Source organism: Ambystoma mexicanum, chromosome 4q (genome assembly GCF_040938575.1).
Source record: "Ambystoma mexicanum isolate Mex_15411 chromosome 4q, UKY_AmexF1_1, whole genome shotgun sequence".
In the NCBI taxonomy this organism is placed as follows: Eukaryota; Metazoa; Chordata; class Amphibia; order Caudata; family Ambystomatidae; genus Ambystoma; species Ambystoma mexicanum.
In genome coordinates, this window is record NC_090928.1 from 224,652,566 (window position 1) to 224,677,128 (window position 24,563).

Below are 24,563 nucleotides of genomic sequence, written 5' to 3' on the forward strand. Positions count from 1 at the left end.
TTGCACTACATAATTGATTGTACCCAAGAGGATACACAGCAAGTGGCAGTGGCATCCCTCGACGCAGCCAAGGCACTTGACTAGGTCAGATGGCGCTGGCTGTTAATGGTGTTGGACAGGTTCGGTATTGGACCCACGTACATTAAATGGGTGCGATTGCTGTATACTAAACCGATAGCGAGGGTCAAAATTAGCGCAATCATCTCAGAGCAGTGGCAGTTAAGCAAGGGCATGAGGCAAGGATGTCCGTGGTCCCAGATGCTTTTCATCTTAGTATTGGAGCCATTAGCAGTCTATTTACGGGAGGAATATGGGGAGGCGGGCCTAGGTACTCGGGGAGGGAGGCATCTGATCTCATTGTAGGTGGATGATATGCTCCTGTACTTGCAGCACCCCGAGACGAATTTGCAATACATACTCAATGTGATGGAGCGATATGCGGCCTTGTCAGGCATAACAATCAACCCACAGAAGTCGAGTCTGTTCCCTTTAGGGAGTTACACGAGGAGGCCCACACGCATGTTGCCGGTGCTATCAATTAAATGGGAAGTAGACACATTTAAGTACCTGGGTGTGGATATTTATCATGATCCTCAGACAGAACACACGCAGTACACGGAGAGGGTAGTAAACAAAATGGAAAACTCCATGTCTTTCTGGGCCAGATTGCCATGGTCTATGATGGAGCGTGCAGCATTCCTGAAGATGGTGGTGCTGCCGAGACTCCTTCATCATTTTGCAAATATCCTGTTTGCGATACCAAAAAAGTTTTTGAAGAGGCTGCACAGCATATGCAGGAGCTCCCTGTGGCATAATTCGAGGTGCAGAGTGGCATTAGGGAAGCTCCAGAACTCATACGAACAAGGGGGAATAAGGTTGCCCAATTTCGAAGTATAGTTCGTTGCTAGCCAGTTGCAATTTGTGGCCAAATGGCTCCCTGATGAGCAAACACCTGAATCACAGTTACTGCGAGTGGTGAGTACTCCGTTCTTTCTGAACAAAGTGATATGAATAAGTGACCAGCGCGCAACTCGCTCGCACTTGCTGCTGCGGCTGGGATGTGGAATGTGGCATAGGGCCTGCCAATTGCTGGGGAACACACAATGTATTCCCTCCAGATCCCGCTGGTTGTGCTGGAAGGGATAGATGAACAACTGAGATTAAATGTGAGGAAATACTGGGAACCGAAGAGGGTGGCGACAGTGGGAGATGTGCTAAAGAAAGGGTTACCCAAGGATTTTGAGGAACTGATAGAGGACTCTGGGGTACACCTAGGGCAACACCTTGCATATTCCTGCCTCCTGAGGAGTTTCAGACCCAGATGACCGGAGACCGAGGCACCAGTACAGCCAGACGAGGCGACAGAGACATTCTATGATATATCAGAAGTTGGGCATGAAGTCTTGAGGATATATGATCTATTGATGTCCAAGATGTGAGATGCGTTAGTGCAAACTAAGCAGAGCTGGGAACCAGACTTGCAGGAACCATTGTCAGAAGCAATGTGGATCAGAGCTATGACGTACCATAAAAAGGATTTTAGGAATTCACGTCTACAGCAAATTCAATTATAGGTGACCCATAGAGCATATCTGTAAAGAATAGCCAAGTTCAGTCAGGCAACAGTACAATCATGCCCGATGTTCGGAGAGATTAATGCAGATCTGGTTCACATGGTTTGGGCCTGCACAGAGATTAGAAGATTCTGGGGGAGGTGGCCCAGGCGTTAGCACGGGTGGATATCACCGTGGATATAGAATCCCCCCTAGCTTGTCTGCTAGGGGGCTTTACCAGGACCAAAAGGGCCAGACATATGAGTAAGCTTAAGGATTTGGCATACATACTGGCAAAATGTAGGATAACGATGGGATGGAAAGCACATATGAGGCTGGTAGTGCAGGTGTGGTGGAAGGACCTGATGAAATGGGCAAACGCAGAAATCGTGGTATGGCAAGAAGCAGTGGGTCGGGACACGGAACAAGGGGTGGGGGTGGTGGAGGCATGGAGACAGTTGATACCGGATTTGCCGACTTCTGAGTACAGTGTCATAGACTTGGAGGAGATACCGGAACAAGTAGAGTTTAATGTCAGTGTGGGCTCTGAGGAACATAGTGGTGAAGTGGCGGAAGTATCGGGTGCAAAGTAGGCCGGGGAAGGGGGGAGTGTGGGGAGCAGACGATTATGACTTGATGTGAAATGTGATGTACATGCTAATGCAAGTCTGTAAGTTACTCTGTTTAAGTTAAAATAATCAAAACTTTTTTTAAAAAAAAGGTTAAATATAAACTCTCCTTTGATAAGCGCTAGGTGTGCATTGTAGGGATTCCAAACAACTGTATAACCTCTTAGTTTAACACTTTCTCTTAGTTTAACACTTTGTGCCTTTGCAATGCAAAACAAGCTCCTTGTAATCCCAAACATCCCAGCGGAGGCAGAATTGTTATGATTTACAGGGCTTCTGTTCTCAACCCACTGTCGTAAATGTATGGGTGCAAAACGTCACTCTAGCAGCTATCGTGGTTCTGCATAGCATAATACACAATAGTATAGTGTGTAGTATGTTATAAACAGAACTTGTAATTGTGTACTTACCCTTTGTTTCCCGTGTGTGTAGTATATATAGTGGCTATTTTTCCTAATCACCTTACATAATATCACATGACAGTGGACAAATGAAGTAGCTCATATAACCACAAAATGTAGTTTTATTAAAGAAAATGAAATGGATGAAACAACATTTAGTTATTACTTTGCCAGAAAATGTTTGATGAACAGAAATGTCTTTTTCCAATACAGTAAAATCTATGTGTAGCCATGAACGAAAAAGATTCTATGTAGTTTAATCCCTACACTTTTTAAAGTGGACTGTTTGATTGTGGCAATTTCCACACTGCCATATAATTGTTTTCTTATTTCTTAAAATGGGCGGATCCCCCAAATACCTGATCCCCATCCCCTACGTACACCCGTATTGCCCCTGAACACCCCCTACCTATACAGATATATCTTATGCCATGATGATCAAATGGCCACAACCAAAGAATCCACTTTATAAATTGTGAAATGAAACCACCGCAGACAACAATTCATTGTGGATGCATTAATATTCATGACATTCGTCCCTTTGTTCTTAATAAAGCTTCATCCACATATACCGTGCAGAGTGGGCCCAACCTGCAGCTTGCTAGAGTTGTGCAACGTCTCCATAAATCTCAAACATGGTAAATCACTTTCCTCTGCGTGTTTTGGTTGCCAGTCTCCTCCAAAGCATCAGGTAACAGCCACAGGTAGATGAAGAATAATGTAATAGTGCTGCCACAGTTTTATTAAATGGTCCCAGTAAATAAATACATTTCAAGAACTGAAGGTTTGGATCACCATTGTGACTTTTTTTTTCAGAAAGAAACACAAATGCAACAGTCCAAATTCTTACATTGTAATTGTTATTACTTGTTGATTTTTATAACCACGTAAGCGCCTCAATTACTTATTATTGCATCAGCTTTATTGGTATATAACACTACATAATAAATTCCAATTAGTCTGAATCATGTTTCAAAAAAAGCCTTTTGCAGAGGGCTGCAAATGAACTCGGAGAGAGAAATGATTGGCCATAACTTGAGGATATTCAGATAATGGAATACTTCAGTTCCGAAAGAATCTTAAAAGTGAAACACAAATTGGTGGAAAGATTGAACAACGTTCAAAGGCATTGGGCGTGAGCCTCCAAGTCCTCTCTTATTACAGTCTGTACAGGGTCAACCTTTTGTGAAGAAACATTATATATCAACTTAACCTTTAGTCTTAAAAAAGAAATCCTGCACCAAAATAAGGTTGGTTTACAAATACAGCACATGGTATGCATCCAGTCAAGTAGAGACTAGGTGCCACACAACAGGTATTCTCGAGTAACAAAAATGTACATAACACTTAACACTTTCAAAAACATAGTAGCAGCAGAATTGATACAGTATTACTCTTAATCCATACCCATCTGTAAAATATCAAATACTGAACCTCGTACAAATGTCTGAACCTTTTACAAATGTCTGGACCTTTTACAAATGTCCTGAGATAAGATATTTGCTGGGCGGAATATATTGTGTTTGATCTTTCTAAGATCCACTTTTGACAGCAATATAGGGATCAACTACTTTGTCACTTGGAAGGAGACTTAAAAATAAACCTCCAAATTAACTGATAACAAGGCACCAACCTGTGTCATTAATAACCTTAGATATATATGTGTTTGTAGCTCTAGAATTGTCCGACGTATTACATTTCCTGGATATTTTTTTTATTTTCTAGTCCGAAAGACTCCTTTCTATATTTGGAAGCCTGTTCCACTAGAAGCCTTGATAGCCCACCTTGCTCAGCAGACAACCATACAGCAGCATTCAGCCTGCTCAGTGAAATTAAATGCAATGTTAAGTAGACACATGCCACTGGAAGGCTCATTTTAAACACACCTCATTGAAATAGAGGACTCTCATATGCACTTTAGAGACACATTGTGTGTAGACATATATGGATCCATTTTTTGCTTTTTTCTGGTAGAGCAAAATAAGGGTTATTTTTGACGACCAAGTGCCAGCTTTTGTGATTCCATTATGCGAACGTACCAATATTTTTCATGCAAACAAACATAGACCACATTATCGACAAAACATAGGGCAACAAGAACTTTGAGAATTATGCTCTGTTCATTGTTAAATTATTTCTACACTACCAATACAAAAAAGGCATATTCCAAGGCTGCCTGCAAATGTGCATATTGCGGACATACTAACACATGTATAGCCGAATATAAGGCACAATGGTAAACATATATGTGTAGGCTTTATCTATACTTGATACAGCTTATACATGTAATTGACATTATTTAATGACCAGTGGTTTGCTCATCATTGTCGAGTGGCAGCAATGATACTCCATTCACAACTGTGTCTGAATTTTCAGGTTTGTTGACTTTGGGAGTCGCCAGTTCGTCAGCCTCATCAAAAGTGTTTGTCAGGGGTTTCCCGAGGGTTTCAGGAAGCATTAGAGTTAAGACTCCAGCCAGAAGAGCCATGATTCCAACAAGAAGCTGAAAGAAATGTGAGCAGTCATTGAGAAGATGGGAACCACTTAAACGTACATAATAATGACATCTGTTTTGAAATCACATCATCAAAACGTGCCAGTGGTAACATTCAGTTATTCTAAGACACTTCTTAGAACAATTCTTTGATGCTCCTCTTGGCGAACCTTTTTGAGAACCTAATACTTACAATATGTAATGGGTGAAGTTGTTAATTTGTATATTATTGCAGATCAAGTTAGTGAGCCACAAACCTATATAATAACCAATAATGAAGGCATCACAACAACCATTTCAAGTGTACATTTAGAGTATGTTCATGCGGAGTTGGCAGCTGAGTTGAGTTGCTGCAGTCTGTGGCAGTCTACTCTCTCCTTCTCTACAGAGACCTGAGTCTTTCTTCAGTTGCTGTGTGTTCCTGTTTGTGGGAGGACCCATAAAACCCCATACTATCCGCGTAGCAGGCGTGGAGTTGGCAGCTGAGTTGAGTTGCTGCAGTCTGTGGCAGTCCGTGGGCAGGACTGGCAGACCACCACTACATGGAGTTTGAAAACCCTTTGGGTGGTACGGAAGAAGATGGGCGCTGGATGCGGAGTGCCAGCTTATCCTACAACAGACCAGAGTCAAATCGGGTCCCCGCGGCCCGGTCGACTCCAGGTTCTCGTGGCTGCCCTCCATTGACATTGTCCAAAGAATCTCTGTTCAAAGAATTAAAGGGAGCAAGAAACGCTGTAATTACGCCAACATCAGCCGCATCGGCCGCTCGTGCGGATCGCTTACCCCCCTTCTCCAGATCTCACCTGCCTTGGCTGACTTGGCAGACTCCAGCAAATCACACACTCCAGTTGTACTTGAAGCTGTACAGGGAGGAGCGTCGGAAGTAGCAGCGGACACAGCACCGGACGTTCTAACACAGCCTGAGCACGCTCAGGCGGCACAAACTCCCGGCTCACCCCCAGTGCAGCCTGCCGAAGGGCGGTCTGCGAGGGATTCGCCAGCCGGTCCGAGTTGTACCGCCGAGCTCGTTCCAGGGAAGGAGTTGGAGCCCTCACAACCACCTTCATTCAATCTCACTGTTGCAACGGCGCTGATGACGGTGTTCACGGCCCGCTGTACGAGGCCTCTGAAGTTCCGCTCTGAGTCCCGGGCATAGATGCTGCCTCCGTGCTTGCGGTGCTGGCCGGCGCGGAGAGGGGACGGGGGTCTCCCCCCCTCAGCATGTCATCCGAGAAAAGGCGGGTGGAGGCTTTATTCCACGACCCAGAAGGCGTGACCTAGCCTCCGAGTGAAGGCGCGGCTAAGTGGCTCCCGGAAGGAGGCAGGTTGATAACACCAGATGGAAGAGCGTTATAACACCAGATGGAAGAGCGTTGCGCGCCCCCCCTCGGGATCTAGTGATAAAGCCGACGACTCCATAGAAGAACTGGGAGAAGTAATACAATCTTCTACCTCGTTGTCAGCGACCCCTCCCCAAAAAAGAAAAACAAATCAAGAACTGGACCAAAAGTGTCCCACCTACCAACGTAAAAAAAAAACAAAAAAAACACTCAGCATACTTTACAAAAAAATAAACATCTGCTTTGAAGGTACTGTCCGAAACAATTATATGTAATTGCTTGAAGGAATACTTTGTGAGCCAAGGTAAAATAAAATACGACCCTTTCAGTGACCACGGCGCAAGTATCGAAAACCAGAGGCATCTTCGTCCTATTCTTGCCCCAACAGCCGCAAACTTACCATCCCCAACTAATTCCAGTGGTGTCGCTCAGAGTCAAGACCTGGCGCAAGTCAATTCCACTCGCCCAACACTCAACTCTTCGCTAACACCAACCCCTACGAACCGGTGTTTCCGCGCCTTCTCTCGCCCAACACAACACCATCGGAGAGAGTGCGGCATCCCCAATCTTCGTCCGAGGACTTCCTTGCCCCCCCAATTCAGGCAGACCCAGTGGTCAACGACACAAGCTCGCCACCAGGGCACCCTGCACATCGACCAGTTTTGCCACCAATTTCTAAGGACTCAAGTCCAACAAAAAGCGCACCACAGATCCCTTCACTTCCGACTCTGCCTCCAGTCACACCAAGAAGAAAAAGCAGATCTGGTGAGCCGCAACATGATGAAATACAGAAAGATACGCCTCCAAAACGACTAGACCTAGCGACCTTAATGTCTGCAATACCAATTGCCCTTGCCCCATTCGGCAAACTGTACGAGGCAATAAGCGACTCACTTAAGGACCAAACAACTTTACTGGCAATGACTCACACTAAATTGATTTTCCTGGAAGGATATTTCACAGCTAAAGAAAAACAGGACACTGAACTGTTCAATAAAATTCTGTTGGCCCCCAAGAGACCTGGGCCAACACCCGAGCTTCCTCTCCAGAGAACCATTGTTATCAAGGACTCAACAGACCAAGGCTCCCAAACGGAAATCACCAATGCACCCGAGCAACAGTTGGTACCTAAACCACTAGCGGCAGCCTTAAAGTCCCTTCCTGGTAATTGTCCTGACCATAAAAGCAAACAAAAAAAGAACCAATCTCACTCTGGTCACCCTGACCTATCCAATTCATTCCCAATTGGATCTGGTAAACGGGGTTCCTCCAAGCCCTTCTTACAATCAAAAGGGCCATCTACGAAGTTGTCAGAAAATTCGAAACCCGCAGAGACCCAGTCTGGTGCACAGACACCTGCAAAGCGGGTAGAGAAAGCAAAATCCTCTCTACAGGCCGACAAAGCCTCAGATCAACCCGACCCAAAGGAAATAAAAGGGCAGACTCAACAAGCAGGCCCCTCGGTCAGGCCAAAAGTGAAAGATCATAAGGAAAGTGAATCCTCGAGGCCTATGCCAAAGAGGTCTCCACCAGAGAAAGGTTTCACTCTGGCCCCTTCAAGAAAGTCACCGATCACACCAGAAGACTTCATGAGAGACGAAAACCTCATGAACCTAACCCTCCATACATCACCTACGAGTGCCGTCGACCCCCAAAATTGTCACTTTGGTAAGCAAACCACGTCTACAAAACGTAACAAGATTGTCTCTCCAGTCTCTAAAAAACATAGGCAAATGAGTGGTCCTCGCACGGATGTGACCCAAGCAAACAACTCCAGATATCCGAGAGGTCCGCTAAAGCTGAGAAACCTCTCATCACCTCCAAAAAACCGTCAAAAAGAAACGGATTTAAGGCCCCGTGAGAACCCAAACCCAAGAACCAGAAGAAGCCCGGACAGTCCCCGAAGAGGATCCAGTCCGAAAAAGCAAAGTAGTCCCTACAGACAAAAATACACCTTACGAATCCACAGGCCTCAGCACAACCTGTCTCCTTCTATTATCTTTAAGCTAGAACAGATCCCGCAAAACTCTGAAGCGATAACCCTGAACAGGGGCACAGTCCTGAAAATCCTGAAGCACACCAAAGACTTTAAGCACATGACGACGGCTGACTTAACGCTAGTCGAGCCATACCACAAAGGACATAAGGCAAAAGCCTTTTTTCACGTTAAAGAACACGCAGTGAGGCGGGGTTCTAGAGAAGGCGAATCCGACCTACTCAAATGTGGATACACCATCACATAGTGGACAAGTTCAACAGATAAATAAATCGAACACTCGACGAATATGTACCCCAAGCCAAAACCATCCATAGCTGAAACCCAGAGGAGTCTGCATGAACACCCTGAACCAGAGAGCCATCGGACGGCCACTTTCCATGACCTTGGTGCAGAGGCCAAACGTTCAAACAGGAAAGGCAACCAAAATCCCCCGAGTGGGGTAAGAGAAAGGAGAAACCTAAGCCCAGTACCACAAGGGACACCTAAAACAACAATTAAAAACTCGAACGGCAAGTCAAATGAAGCGCTGAGTGAGAGGTCCCCTCTTCCACCCCCGAAGATCTCGTCAACATTCGCTCCTATCAAACAACTTCTAGCGTGGTTGCCTAAAGCTCCAATGCTCTCGATGAAAAAATAGCAATTAACACCAATTAGTCTGCTAAAGAGTGAAAAGACTCACCATCACCTTCAGCAGCCTCTCAAAGCATGATGACGCAAGAAAGCTCCGTCCTTAAAATGATGTCTTGGAACACAAGAGGATTTAGTCACCTAACAAGTCCAGGTGAAGTCAACCTAGCGGAATACGACATCATAACGCTACAAGAAACATGGCTCATCGACAAACTGTCACGACTCGCTCCCTTCGCTCCCGTTCCCGCCACTTGGGGGCATGTTTTGGGGTTTATTCCCTACTGGACATTTCCTCCGAACCTAATGCTACAGTGTTGTGATGAATTGGTAGCGCTAAAACCTTATTTTCCAAGTTACTTCCCTTCCGGATCCATTCCAGGTTTTTGGCAGCCAGCATGCTACTTTGATCAAATGACTATGCTTCCCAGAATGCCTAGCTCACTGCTTCACCTCCTCCCTTGCAGGACAAGGTTGGGTGGAGGATAGGCAACACCTGTGGCTGCAGGTGCAGCAGGCGGCACACCTGAGGGGTGTGCTCGTTAAGCAGCTTTAAAAGCCTCAGTTTGCTTCAGTTCAGCACTGGTCATCGTTGCAGTGTTCCTGTTGTGACTGGTCCCTTGTTCCTTGTTCCTAGCTTTTGTGCCTAGTTCCTGTTCCTTGTTCCTCCGCCCTGGATTTCGGATTCATGTGCTTAATTGATTTCTGCTTTTTGGATTTCCCTTTCTGTCTTCCTCTGTCTGCAGGCAGCCTTTCTCTGTGCTTTACCCTTTGATGCAGCCCAATTTGCCTGTGTTTTCTGTTTCTTTGATGCTGTCCTTTGCTACTGAAAAACTTGATGCATTAGTCTTTCCGTTTTTAGATTTAGCTTCCTGCCTTTTCTCCTTGGATGGGTGGGAAAGGTTTCCTTTTGTGATATCATTTTCCCGGCTCCTGATCCTTACTTTCTATTGGGATCCATTCCATGTTTTCCGTTGCACTTCTGCATTTATTTCCCATTTGATTATCTAGGTGAGGGGTGCTGTTGTTAACTAGTCCCTGTGTGAATGCCTTTTGTTTTCCTCACTATTTCTTTAATCACAATTCCTACTTGCTCCTTGACTTAGGTCTTAGGTATTTAGTTATCCTCCACCCATTGCTGTTATAGCCTTCTGGGTCCCTGTTTGATCAACTGGGTTCGTGGGTTTACTGACATTCAAGTGGTCTTTCCGGTTCTCGTGAGTACTGTTTTTAAGTTCCTTATTCAGTATCATCCAGAGTGTCAGCACACAGATCCTGTCCTTGCTTGCCCTCTACGTGGGTTTAGCGCTGTCAGTATCTGTAATAGCATAGTGGGTAAGGAGTTTGCCGACTTTCCTTTCAGTCATAAGGAGGTTCTAAATGCTTACCCCACATCCCTTTTCATATATTGGTATTTTTGTTTCACTCTATCTGCACTCCTGGGTTTTAGTATATATGAGTCGTGGTTCTTGTGTGCACGTTGTTTGATTCAAGGTTATTCACTGTGCGAATTTGTGCACATTTCCCTTGCCATATTCGCTGCCTTTGTACTCACCTGATTAATCCTGATACAAACCAGGAATTGACGGTTTCTCAGTAATGGTCTCACCAGCCAGCAAAGGTCGACTGGGTCGCCCATCCTCCGGTCTCTTGGTAGCAGTCCGGCTAGGAGCTGGTCTGACAATTAAGAAACGCCTAGCTGCAACCCAAAACCATCTTGCGGTGTTGGTGGAATGGACGAGACCCTCTGTACCAATGGCCAAATAAAAGGAGATCAATTGACTGGCCATAATTACAACGTACTGGAATCCGGAGTCTATCACAGATGAGAAATTCCTCAAAATCATCGAAAAAGAGATTGATGGAATTTTGGCAGCTCAGGATGAGCCTCTAATCATACTAAGTGGCGAATTAAACGGTAAGTGCCCGAAAAATGGCCTGAACACCAACCACTCACGACCAAAAATCCAGGCAGAGTCTTGAGGGCAGAAATGGCAATCTCTAATGAATACCAGAAATCTTCACAACATCGAGGAGGCCCTTCCCCCAGTATGTCACATTCCGACTTGAGAAAGAGGCACTCAAAAGGGGACCATCGACTACATCTTTACATCAGAGGGTCTGCTTACTCGGATCACATCATTTGAAGTCCTACGGACCACCGCCAGTGACCATAATATCCTGAAAATCAGTTGGCCCTCTGAGTTTAGCCCAAGGGAGTACTCATCTGAGGCAATGGAACCCACAGCCCAAGGAAATCGTCTCAGACTCACGGCTGAAAGGATCAGAGAACTTACAAGAAACTATACTTGGCAGCAGTATAGGGAGTCAGGAGTCTTAATGCCTTCATCAGACTACCAGCCTCTCCTACTCCCTTACTATTCAAATATACAGAAAAAAGCAAGGGTCACTGCACACCTGATTCACGAGTACAACAGGGAGTTGGTCATCAAAAGGCGAAAACTGAGAAAACTGAAAGAAGCAAGCGATTAACTTAAAAACAAACGATGCTGAGAAAATCTTTTTGGAAGAACAAAAAAGATACAAGTCATGGCTAAGATTCCACAGATTTGCTCTATATCAACAAGACCCTGAAGAAATGTTAAGGAAACTGGCGGACAAAAACTCTGGAGCTTTCTGGCAACTGATAAGAAATAATGACAATCCCTCGACCCTTCTACCAACTAACTGTGTCGCAGAGGACGTCTCGAAATCTCACTTCTCTACCACTTTCAAGCTCCCCAAGCAGAAATCAATCATTACGGAAGAACCCTCCAAAGTTACCACCTGGGAAGACTTCTCTGATATTGACGACATCGTGCTAGTCATAAAAAGGCTAAAACCCGCAAGAGCACCCGGACGCGATGGAATTACCAGTTTTGCCACCAATTTCTAAGGACTCAAGTCCAACAAAAAGCGCACCACAGATCCCTCCACTTCCGACTCTGCCTCCAGTCACACCAAGAAGAAAAAGCAGATCTGGTGAGCCGCAACATGATGAAATACAGAAAGATACACCTCCAAAACGACTAGACCTAGCGACCTTAATGTCTGCAATACCAATTGCCCTTGCCCCATTCGGCAAACTGTACGAGGCAATAAGCGACTCACTTAAGGACCAAACAACTTTACTGGCAATGACTCACACTAAATTGATTTTCCTGGAAGGATATTTCACAGCTAAAGAAAAACAGGACACTGAACTGTTCAATAAAATTCTGTTGGCCCCCAAGAGACCTGGGCCAACACCCGAGCTTCCTCTCCAGAGAACCATTGTTATCAAGGACTCAACAGACCAAGGCTCCCAAACGAAATCACCAATACACCCGAGCAACAGTTGGTACCTAAACCACTAGCGGCAGCCTTAAAGTCCCTTCCTGGTAATTGTCCTGACCATAAAAGCAAACAAAAAAAGAACCAATCTCACTCTGGTCACCCTGACCTATCCAATTCATTCCCAATTGGATCTGGTAAACGGGGTTCCTCCAAGCCCTTCTTACAATCAAAAGGGCCATCTACGAAGTTGTCAGAAAATTTGAAACCCGCGGAGACCCAGTCTGGTGCACAGACACCTGCAAAGCGGGTAGAGAAAGCAAAATCCTCTCTACAGGCCAACAAAGCCTCAGATCAACCCGACCCAAAGGAAATAAAAGGGCAGACTCAACAAGCAGGCCCCTCGGTCAGGCCAAAAGTGAAAGATCATAAGGAAAGTGAATCCTCGAGGCCTACGCCAAAGAGGTCTCCACCAGAGAAAGGTTTCACTCTGGCCCCTTCAAGAAAGTCACCGATCACACCAGAAGACTTCATGAGAGACGAAAACCTCATGAACCTAACCCTCCATACATCACCTACGAGTGCCGTCGACCCCCAAAATTGTCACTTTGGTAAGCAAACCACGTCTACAAAACGTAACAAGATTGTCTCTCCAGTATCTAAAAAACATAGGCAAATGAGTGGTCCTCGCACGGATGTGACCCAAGCAAACAACTCCAGATATCCGAGAGGTCCGCTAAAGCTGAGAAACCTCTCATCACCTTCAAAAAGAAATGGATTTAAGGCCCCGTGAGAACCCAAACCCAAGAACCAGAAGAAGCCCGGACAGTCCCCGAAGAGGATCCAGTCCGAAAAAGCAAAGTAGTCCCTACAGACAAAAATACACCTTACGAATCCACAGGCCTCAGCACAACCTGTCTCCTATTATATTTAAGCTAGAACAGATCCCGCAAAACTCTGAAGCGATAACCCTGAACAGGGGCACAGTCCTGAAAATCCTGAAGCACACCAAAGACTTTAAGCACATGACGACGGCTGACTTAACGCTAGTCGAGCCATACCACAAAGGACATAAGGCAAAAGCCTTTTTTCACGTTAAAGAACACGCAGTGAGGCGGGGTTCTAGAGAAGGCGAATCCGACCTACTCAAATGTGGATACACCATCACATAGTGGACAAGTTCAACAGATAAATAAATCGAACACTCGACGAATATGTACCTCAAGCCAAAACCATCCATAGCTGAAACCCAGAGGAGCCTGCATGAACACCCTAAACCAGAGAGCCATCGGACGGCCACTTTCCATGACCTTGGTGCAGAGGCCAAACGTTCAAACAGGAAAGGCAACCAAAATCCCCCGAGTGGGGTAAGAGAAAGGAGAAACCTAAGCCCAGTACCACACGGGACACCTAAAACAACAATTAAAAACTCGAACGGCAAGTCAAATGAAGCGCTGAGTGAGAGGTCCCCTCTTCCACCCCCGAAGATCTCGTCAACATTCGCTCCTATCAAACAACGTCTAGCGTGGTTGCCTAAAGCTCCAACGCTCTCGTTGAAAAAATAGCAATTAACACCAATGAGTCTGCTAAAGAGAGAAAAGACTCACCATCACCTTCAGCAGCCTCTCAAAGCATGATGACGCAAGAAAGCTCCGTCCTTAAAATGATGTCTTGGAACACAAGAGGATTTAGTCACCTAACAAGTCCAGGTGAAGTCAACCTAGCGGAATACGACATCATAACGCTACAAGAAACATGGCTCATCGACAAACTGTCACGACTCGCTCCCTTCGCTCCCGTTCCCGCCACTTGGGGGCATGTTTTGGGGTTTATTCCCTACTGGACATTTCCTCCGAACCTAATGCTACAGTGCTGTGATGAATTGGGAGCGCTAAAACCTTATTTTCCAAGTTACTTCCCTTCCGGATCCATTCCAGGTATTTGGCAGCCAGCATGCTACTTTGATCAAATGACTATGCTTCCCAGAATGCCTGGCTCACTGCTTCACCTCCTCCCTTGCAGGACAAGGTTGGGTGGAGGATAGGCAACACCTGTGGCTGCAGGTGCAGCAGGCGGCACACCTGAGGGGTGTGCTCGTTAAGCAGCTTTAAAAGCCTCAGTTTGCTTCAGTCCAGCGCTGGTCATCGTTGCAGTGTTCCTGTTGTGACTGGTCCCTTGTTCCTTGTTCCTAGCTTTTGTGCCTAGTTCCTAGTTCCTGTTCCTTGTTCCTCCGCCCTGGATTTCGGATTCATGTGCTTAATTGATTTCTGCTTTCTGGATTTCCCTTTCTGTCTTCCTCTGTCTGCAGGCAGCCTTTCTCTGTGCTTTACCCTTTGATGCAGCCCAATTTGCCTGTGTTTTCTGTTTCTTTGATGCTGTCCTTTGCTACTGAAAAACTTGATGCATTAGTCTTTCCCTTTTTAGATTTAGCTTCCTGCCTTTTCTCCTTGGATGGGTGGGAAAGGTTTCCTTTTGTGATATCATTTTCCCGGCTCCTGATCCTTACTTTCTATTGGGATCCATTCCATGTTTTCCGTTGCACTTCTGCATTTATTTCCCATTTGATTATCTAGGTGAGGGGTGCTGTTGTTAACTAGTCCCTGTGTGAATGCCTTTTGTTTTCCTCACTATTTCTTTAATCACAATTCCTACTTGCTCCTTGACTCAGGTCTTAGGTATTTAGTTATCCTCCACCCATTGCTGTTATAGCCTTCTGGGTCCCTGTTTGATCAACTGGGTTCGTGGGTTTAGTGGGTATTCAAGTGGTCTTTCCGGTTCTCGTGAGTACTGTTTTTAAGTTCCTTATTCAGTATCATCCAGAGTGTCAGCACACAGATCCTGTCCTTGCTTGCCCTCTACGTGGGTTTAGCGCTGTCAGTATCTGTAATAGCATAGTGGGTAAGGAGTTTGCCGACTTTCCTTTCAGTCATAAGGAGGTTCTAAATGCTTACCCCACATCCCTTTTCATATATTGGTATTTTTGTTTCACTCTATCTGCACTCCTGGGTTTTAGTATATATGAGTCGTGGTTCTTGTGTGCACGTTGTTTGATTCAAGGTTATTCACTGTGCGAATTTGTGCACATTTCCCTTGCCATATTCGCTGCCTTTGTACTCACCTGATTAATCCTGATACAAACCAGGAATTGACGGTTTCTCAGTAATGGTCTCACCAGCCAGCAAAGGTCGACTGGGTCGCCCATCCTCCGGTCTCTTGGTAGCAGTCCGGTTAGGAGCTGGTCTGACAATTAAGAAATGCCTAGCTGCAACCCAAAACCATCTTGCGGTGTTGGTGGAATGGACGAGACCCTCTGTACCAATGGCCAAAAAAAAGGAGATCAATTGGCTGGCCATAATTACAACGTACTGGAATCCGGAGTCTATCACAGATGAGAAATTCCTCAAAATCATCGAAAAAGAGATTGATGGAATTTTGGCAGCTCAGGATGAGCCTCTAATCATACTAAGTGGCGAATTAAACGCTAAGTGCCCGCAAAATGGCCTGAACACCAACCACTCACGACCAAAAATCCAGGCAGAGTCTTGAGGGCAGAAATGGCAATCTCTAATGAATACCAGAAATCTTCACAACATCGAGGAGGCCCTTCCCCCAGTATGTCACATTCCGACTTGAGAAAGAGGCACTCAAAAGGGGACCATCGACTACATCTTTACATCAGAGGGTCTGCTTACTCGGATCACATCATTTGAAGTCCTACGGACCACCGCCAGTGACCATAATATCCTGAAAATCAGTTGGCCCTCTGAGTTTAGCCCAAGGGAGTACTCATCTGAGGCAATGGAACCCACAGCCCAAGGAAATCGTCTCAGACTCACGGCTGAAAGGATCAGAGAACTTACAAGAAACTATACTTGGCAGCAGTATAGGGAGTCAGGAGTCTTAATGCCTTCATCAGACTACCAGCCTCTCCTACTCCCTTACTATTCAAATATACAGAAAAAAGCAAGGGTCACTGCACACCTGATTCACGAGTACAACAGGGAGTTGGTCATCAAAAGGCGAAAACTGAGAAAACTGAAAGAAGCAAGCGATTAACTTAAAAACAAACGATGCTGAGAAAATCTTTTTGGAAGAACAAAAAAGATACAAGTCATGGCTAAGATTCCACAGATTTGCTCTATATCAACAAGACCCTGAAGAAATGTTAAGGAAACTGGCGGACAAAAACTCTGGAGCTTTCTGGCAACTGATAAGAAATAATGACAATCCCTCAACCCTTCTACCAACTAACTGTGTCGCGGAGGACGTCTGGAAATCTCACTTCTCTACCACTTTCAAGCTCCCCAAGCAGAAATCAATCATTACGGAAGAACCCTCCAAAGTTACCACCTGGGAAGACTTCTCTGATATTGACGACATCATGCTAGTCATAAAAAGGCTAAAACCGTCAAGAGCACCCGGACGCGATGGAATTACCAGTTTTGCCACCAATTTCTAAGGACTCAAGTCCAACAAAAAGCGCACCACAGATCCCTCCACTTCCGACTCTGCCTCCAGTCACACCAAGAAGAAAAAGCAGATCTGGTGAGCCGCAACATGATGAAATACAGAAAGATACGCCTCCAAAACGACTAGACCTAGCGACCTTAATGTCTGCAATACCAATTGCCCTTGCCCCATTCGGCAAACTGTACGAGGCAATAAGCGACTCACTTAAGGACCAAACAACTTTACTGGCAATGACTCACACTAAATTGATTTTCCTGGAAGGATATTTCACAGCTAAAGAAAAACAGGACACTGAACTGTTCAATAAAATTCTGTTGGCCCCCAAGAGACCTGGGCCAACACCCGAGCTTCCTCTCCAGAGAACCATTGTTATCAAGGACTCAACAGACCAAGGCTCCCAAACGGAAATCACCAATACACCCGAGCAACAGTTGGTACCTAAACCACTAGCGGCAGCCTTAAGGTCCCTTCCTGGTAATTGTCCTGACCATAAAAGCAAACAAAAAAAGAACCAATCTCACTCGGGTCACCCTGACCTATCCAATTCATTCCCAATTGGATCTGGTAAACGGGGTTCCTCCAAGCCCTTCTTACAATCAAAAGGGCCATCTACGAAGTTGTCAGAAAATTCGAAACCCGCGGAGACCCAGTCTGGTGCACAGACACCTGCAAAGCGGGTAGAGAAAGCAAAATCCTCTCTACAGGCCGACAAAGCCTCAGATCAACCTGACCCAAAGGAAATAAAAGGGCAGACTCAACAAGCAGGCCCCTCGGTCAGGCCAAAAGTGAAAGATCATAAGGAAAGTGAATCCTCGAGGCCTACGCCAAAGAGGTCTCCACCAGAGAAAGGTTTCACTCTGGCCCCTTCAAGAAAGTCACCGATCACACCAGAAGACTTCATGAGAGACGAAAACCTCATGAACCTAACCCTCCATACATCACCTACGAGTGCCGTCGACCCCCAAAATTGTCACTTTGGTAAGCAAACCACGTCTACAAAACGTAACAAGATTGTCTCTCCAGTATCTAAAAAACATAGGCAAATGAGTGGTCCTCGCACGGATGTGACCCAAGCAAACAACTCCAGATATCCGAGAGGTCCGCTAAAGCTGAGAAACCTCTCATCACCTCCAAAAAACCGTCAAAAAGAAATGGATTTAAGGCCCCGTGAGAACCCAAACCCAAGAATCAGAAGAAGCCCGGACAGTCCCCAAGGAGGATCCAGTCCGAAAAAGCAAAGTAGTCCCTACAGACAAAAATACACCTTACGAATCCACAGGCCTCAGCACAACCTGTCTCCTATTATATTTAGGCTAGAACAGATCCCGCAAAACTCTGAAGCGATAACCCTGAACAGGGGCACAGTCCTGAAAATCCTGAAGCACACCAAAGACTTTAAGCACATGACGACGGCTGACTTAACGCTAGTCGAGCCATACCACAAAGGACATAAGGCAAAAGCCTTTTTTCACGTTAAAGAACACGCAGTGAGGCGGGGTTCTAGAGAAGGCGAATCCGACCTACTCAAATGTGGATAAACCATCACATAGTGGACAAGTTCAACAGATAAATAAATCGAACACTCGACGAATATGTACCCCAAGCCAAAACCATCCATAGCTGAAACCCAGAGGAGCCTGCATGAACACCCTAAACCAGAGAGCCATCGGACGGCCACTTTCCATGACCTTGGTGCAGAGGCCAAACGTTCAAACAGGAAAGGCAACCAAAATTCCCCGAGTGGGGTAAGAGAAAGGAGAAACCCAAGCCCAGTACCACACGGGACACCTAAAACAACAATTAAAAACTCGAACGGCAAGTCAAATGAAGCGCTGAGTGAGAGGTCCCCTCTTCCACCCCAGAAGATCTCGTCAACATTCGCTCCTATCAAACAACTTCTAGCGTGGTTGCCTAAAGCTCCAAGGCTCTCGATGAAAAAATAGCAATTAACACCAATGAGTCTGCTAAAGAGAGAAAAGACTCACCATCACCTTCAGCAGCCTCTCAAAGCATGATGACGCAAGAAAGCTCCGTCCTTAAAATGATGTCTTGGAACACAAGAGGATTTAGTCACCTAACAAGTCCAGGTGAAGTCAACCTAGCGGAATACGACATCATAACGCTACAAGAAACATGGCTCATCGACAAACTGTCACGACTCGCTCCCTTCGCTCCCGTTCCCGCCACTTGGGGGCATGTTTTGGGGTTTATTCCCTACTGGACATTTCCTCCGAACCTAATGCTACAGTGCTGTGATGAATTGGGAGCGCTAAAACCTTATTTTCCAAGTTACTTCCCTTCCGGATCCATTCCAGGTTTTTGGCAGCCAGCATGCTACTTTGATCAAATGACTATGCTTCCCAGAATGCCTGGCTCACTGCTTCACCTCCTCCCTTGCAGGACAAGGTTGGGTGGAGGATAGGCAACACCTGTGGCTGCAGGTGCAGCAGGCGGCACACCTGAGGGGTGTGCTCGTTAAGCAGCTTTAAAAGCCTCAGTTTGCTTCAGTCCGGCGCTGGTCATCGTTGCAGTGTTCCTGTTGTGACTGGTCCCTTGTTCCTAGCTTTTGTGCCTAGTTCCTAGTTCCTGTTCCTTGTTCCTCCGCCCTGGATTTCGGATTCATGTGCTTAATTGATTTCTGCTTTCTGGATTTCCCTTTCTGTCTTCCTCTGTCTGCAGGCAGCCTTTCTCTGTGCTTTACCCTTTGATGCAGCCCAATTTGCCTGTGTTTTCTGTTTCTTTGATGCTGTCCTTTGCTACTGAAAAACTTGATGCATTAGTCTTTCCCTTTTTAGATTTAGCTTCCTGCCTTTTCTCCTTGGATGGGTGGGAAAGGTTTCCTTTTGTGATATCATTTTCCCGGCTCCTGATCCTTACTTTCTATTGTGATCCAATCCATGTTTTCCGTTGCACTTCTGCATTTGTTTCCCATTTGATTATCTAGGTGAGGGGTGCTGTTGTTAACTAGTCCCTGTGTGAATGCCTTTTGTTTTCCTCACTATTTCTTTAATCACAATTCCTACTTGCTCCTTGACTTAGGTCTTAGGTATTTAGTTATCCTCCACCCATTGCTGTTATAGCCTTCTGGGTCCCTGTTTGATCAACTGGGTTCGTGGGTTTACTGACATTCAAGTGGTCTTTCCGGTTCTCGTGAGTACTGTTTTTAAGTTCCTTATTCAGTATCATCCAGAGTGTAAGCACACAGATCCTGTCCTTGCTTGCCCTCTACGTGGGTTTAGCGCTGTCAGTATCTGTAATAGCATAGTGTGTAAGGAGTTTGCCGACTTTCCTCTCAGTCATAAGGAGGTTCTAAATGCTTACCCCACATCCCTTTTCATATATTGGTATTTTTGTTTCACTCTATCTGCACTCCTGGGTTTTAGTATATATGAGTCGTGGTTCTTGTGTGCACGTTGTTTGATTCAAGGTTATTCACTGTGCGAATTTGTGCACATTTCCCTTGCCATATTCGCTGCCTTTGTACTCACCTGATTAATCCTGATACAAACCAGGAATTGACGGTTTCTCAGTAATGGTCTCACCAGCCAGCAAAGGTCGACTGGGTCGCCCATCCTCCGGTCTCTTGGTAGCAGTCCGGCTAGGAGCTGGTCTGACAATTAAGAAACGCCTAGCTGCAACCCAAAACCATCTTGCGGTGTTGGTGGAATGGACGAGACCCTCTGTACCAATGACCAAAAAAAAGGAGATCAATTGGCTGGCCATAATTACAACGTACTGGAATCCGGAGTCTATCACAGATGAGAAATTCCTCAAAATCATCGAAAAAGAGATTGATGGAATTTTGGCAGGTCAGGATGAGCCTCTAATCATACTAAGTGGCGAATTAAACGCTAAGTGCCCGAAAAATGGCCAGAACACCGACCACTCACGACTGAAAATCCAGGCAGAGTCTCGAGGGCAGAAATGGCAATCTCTAATGAATACCAGAAATCTTCACAACATCGAGGAGGCCCTTCCCCCAGTATGTCACATTCCGACTTGAGAAAGAGGCACTCAAAAGGGGACCATCGACTACATCTTTACATCAGAGGGTCTGCTTACTCGGATCACAACATTTAAAGTCCTACGGACCACCGCCAGTGACCATAATATCCTGAAAATCAGTTGGCCCTCTGAGTTTAGCCCAAGGGAGTACTCGTCTGAGGCAATGGAACCCACAGCCCAAGGAAATCGTCTCAGACTCACGGCTGAAAGGATCAGAGAACTTACAAGAAACTATACTTGGCAGCAGTATAGGGAGTCAGGAGTCTTAATGCCTTCATCAGACTACCAGCCTCTCCTACTCCCTTACTATTCAAATAACAGAAAAAAGCAAGGGTCACTGCACACCTGATTCACGAGTACAACAGGGAGTTGGTCATCAAAAGGCGAAAACTGAGAAAACTGAAAGAAGCAAGCGATTAACTTAAAAACAAACGATGCTGAGAAAATCTTTTTGGACGAACAAAAAAGATACAAGTCATGGCTAAGATTCCACAGATTTGCTCTATATCAACAAGACCCTGAAGAAATGTTAAGGAAACTGGCAGACAAAAACTCTGGAGCTTTCTGGCAACTGATAAGAAATAATGACAATCCCTCGACCCTTCTACCAACTAACTGTGTCGCGGAGGACGTCTGGAAATCTCACTTCTCTACCACTTTCAAGCTCCCCAAGCAGAAATCAGTCATTACGGAAGAACCCTCCGAAGTTACCACCTGGGAAGACTTCTCTGATATCGACGACATTGTGCTAGTCATAAAAAGGCTAAAACCCTCAAGAGCACCCGGACGCGATGGAATTACCAACATCGATTTGAAAAACCATCCGATAGAATGGGCCTCCTTTATCAGCCAAGTTTTCAAAAACTGTACCCTGTCTAGAACAATTCCCGGCTCTTGACCACCTCTGTGGTCTCCCCCATATACAAGAAAGGAGACAGGGCGGTCCCTGTAAACTACCGCCCAATTGCTCTGCTAGACACGATCAGAAAGATCTATGGTTCGATCCTACAAAGGAGCTTTCAAACATGGGCAAAATCTGCTCAAGGCAACGACCCTTTCCAAGCGGGCTTCATGAAGAACTGTGGAACTACAGTGAACATCATGATCCTTAGTATTTTAAAGAACAAACTCATGGAAGGATCAGGACAGGTTTTCCTCGCTTTTATCGACCTCACCTAGGCATTCAACCAAACTGACAGGGAGATGCTATGGTCAAAATTGGCCTCCTGGAACTGCCCGAACACAATTCTGGACCCTGTGAAAGCCCTTCACACCGGAACCTCAATGAGAGTTAAACTGACCCAAAAAGGCCTTCTCTCCGATGAAATACCAACATTCCGAGGAGATAAGCAAGGATGTCCCCTTACACCTGCCCTGTTTATCTCCTTTCTAGGTGATTACAAAGAGAGTGCAAATCAAATAAGATCTTTTCCGCCAAAAATTGGCCAAACAGCCTTGGCTCGACTTCTTTATGCTGATGACATTATCCTCCTCGACCAGACAGAAATCGGCCTCCAAAGACAACTGGATAACCTGGCCTCTTACATATCTGCAAACAATCTGGAGATAAATAAGGAGAAAACTAAAATCTTGATAATGGAAAAACCACCCGGAAAGAAGTCAAAAAAATCGAGCTGGCACATTGAAAAAGCTTCCCTGGAGGTAATCAAAAACTTTAAATACCTGGGAGTGATGATTGACAGTTCCAAAACAGAAGTATCAATGCAAAAGCACCTGTGGGAAAAAAAAACGGAAGCTAACAACTCAGGCTCGGATCATCGACAGGAAATATGGTTGGTTCTCACTGCTACCGGTGCTAAAATTCTATAAAGGGAAAGTGATGCCGTGCCTGGTCTACGGAGGAGAAGCTTTGCCCGCGATCCCATCAACAATCTGGCAAAAACTAGAGGGTTACTTCTGGCGGAAAGTTCTCCAATTTCCAAATTCAACATCGATCGCAGCCATCAGAAGAGAATTGGGCCTACGCTCCCTGAAAGCAGTAAAAGAGGCAGGAGAAATGGCCCTTTTCAGGAGAGTTCTCATGTCTGAATCTCCACCGTTATACAACCTGATAAAACTGGAAATGAATAACGATAGCTGCAAGATGTTGACTGCATGGGCGACCAAACAAAGAACAAGCCTGGCTAACATTGCATGCACAGAAGAGATACTGACTCAAAATCCAACCAAAGTCAAAAAGAAAATGGACCAAGAAGACTGGATTGAAACCCAAACAATTGCAGAAAAAAACAAATTACTGGTGCATCTCCCTCCTCAAGCAAAAAAATTACACGCCACGACTAAAATCGCTCAACTTTCCTAAGGGCAAGGCTGAACTTATTGCCAACTAACGAAGTTCGGGCCATCAGGGGGCTTTCTACGACAAACCATTGTCGCCTGTGCAAAGTTTCATCAGAAAAGGAGTCAGTGAAACACCTTCTGCTAAACTGCTCTCAGACTATCAAATGGAGAAGAGCGTTCCTCGGCCCTCTACTTGAACCATTGTCTCTGTTTGAAGAAGAAGTGTGGTGGTCCCGTCTAATGAGTGGCTCAAAATCTTCATGGTCCCTAGCAACGGCAAAAATCCTAAAAGCCGCCTTGGACGAATGCGCTAAACAAGAGACAGAGCAACTTACAGTAAGCTCGGCCGACTAGTCAGGTGCAACGTCTAAAAGCAACGGACTCAAAACAGATAAATCAATAAAGAGCAACTAAAGAAAAAAAAGAAAGAAGAAGAAAGGAAGAGAAAATCATTTTGCAAAATCATAAAATTGATAAAAGCAACAAAAAAAAAAGTATGTTCATGAAGTAATCCGCAATCAGTGGTACTCCCTCAGTCTCCCATACACCACCAAACAAGAATGGAGCAATACCATTTTCCCCAGAACCAACCCACATGGCTAGTCCCACCTCTGGATGCATTTTGATTAGGTGTTGGTGAATCTTAAATGCAAACCTGAGTGCAACCTGATGTAGAAAGTATCAGCGCTTACCCATAAAGCTGGATGCAACATACATATACTTTTCAGTGCCAATGATGTTGGTTTGGTGATCCATTGCGTGATAATGCAAGCCTGGTCTAACAGCTTTTCTGTCTAATTAATTTAATGCTTGGACAAGAAGGAATTCCCACCGACAGACACAATTAACCCAGCAATTTAGCAGAGTATGGAAGAAATTATATCTCATACTTGCTGCAACCTTGAATGATGCAGTTACTGTTTGTAAACTCCTAACTTACTAGATCATTAATGGTTTGAAGGAGGTGAACCCCATGGCAGTTAAACAAAAACACTTGCATAAGACGCAAATATTGTATTGACTTCCGAACATTTGACAACAACAAAATAAAAATTAATCTTTATGACTTCGATGACAGGTCAGTTACAAACACAAAGATAGACTGCCCCACCTTCAACTTACTAGACAATTTGAAAGATGGTTGTGGGAACTAAACACATTTTACTTTCAGAATAATCTTTGCGAATCAAGTTTTTCTCAAAAGAAACTATTGTGCGTTATGTAGACATTTCACAATATGGCATCAACAAGAAACAAATTTACTTCTAGGCAGGATTGGATGAAAAAAGCCAGCCAATAGGTTAGAAAAAATCTTATGCTCTCAACTACCTCTTGGCACCCATTTAAGGGCATAAATATCTATAATAACTCCCATTAGAATATATCAATCCTAACCTGCACTAAACGTCTAAATGCCTCTCACTTCAAAGCTCTATTACAAGCCATCTAGCGTTCTGGCTCTTCAATCTAC

The 24,563-nt window shown here is 45.2% G+C and overlaps 1 protein-coding gene across 1 annotated transcript in view; it reads right to left on the reverse strand.

Annotated features, from left to right (window-relative positions):
• Positions 1–3,483: 3,483 nt before the first annotated feature.
• The window catches only part of SLC22A16 (solute carrier family 22 member 16), a 963,109-nt gene continuing 942,029 nt past the window's right edge, over positions 3,484–24,563 (reverse strand). Inside the window, exon 8 of the mRNA XM_069607763.1 lies at positions 3,484–5,086. Coding sequence (XP_069463864.1) covers positions 4,883–5,086 — 204 coding nt within the window. The 3' untranslated portion in view covers positions 3,484–4,882. The remainder of the gene's footprint in view (positions 5,087–24,563) is intronic.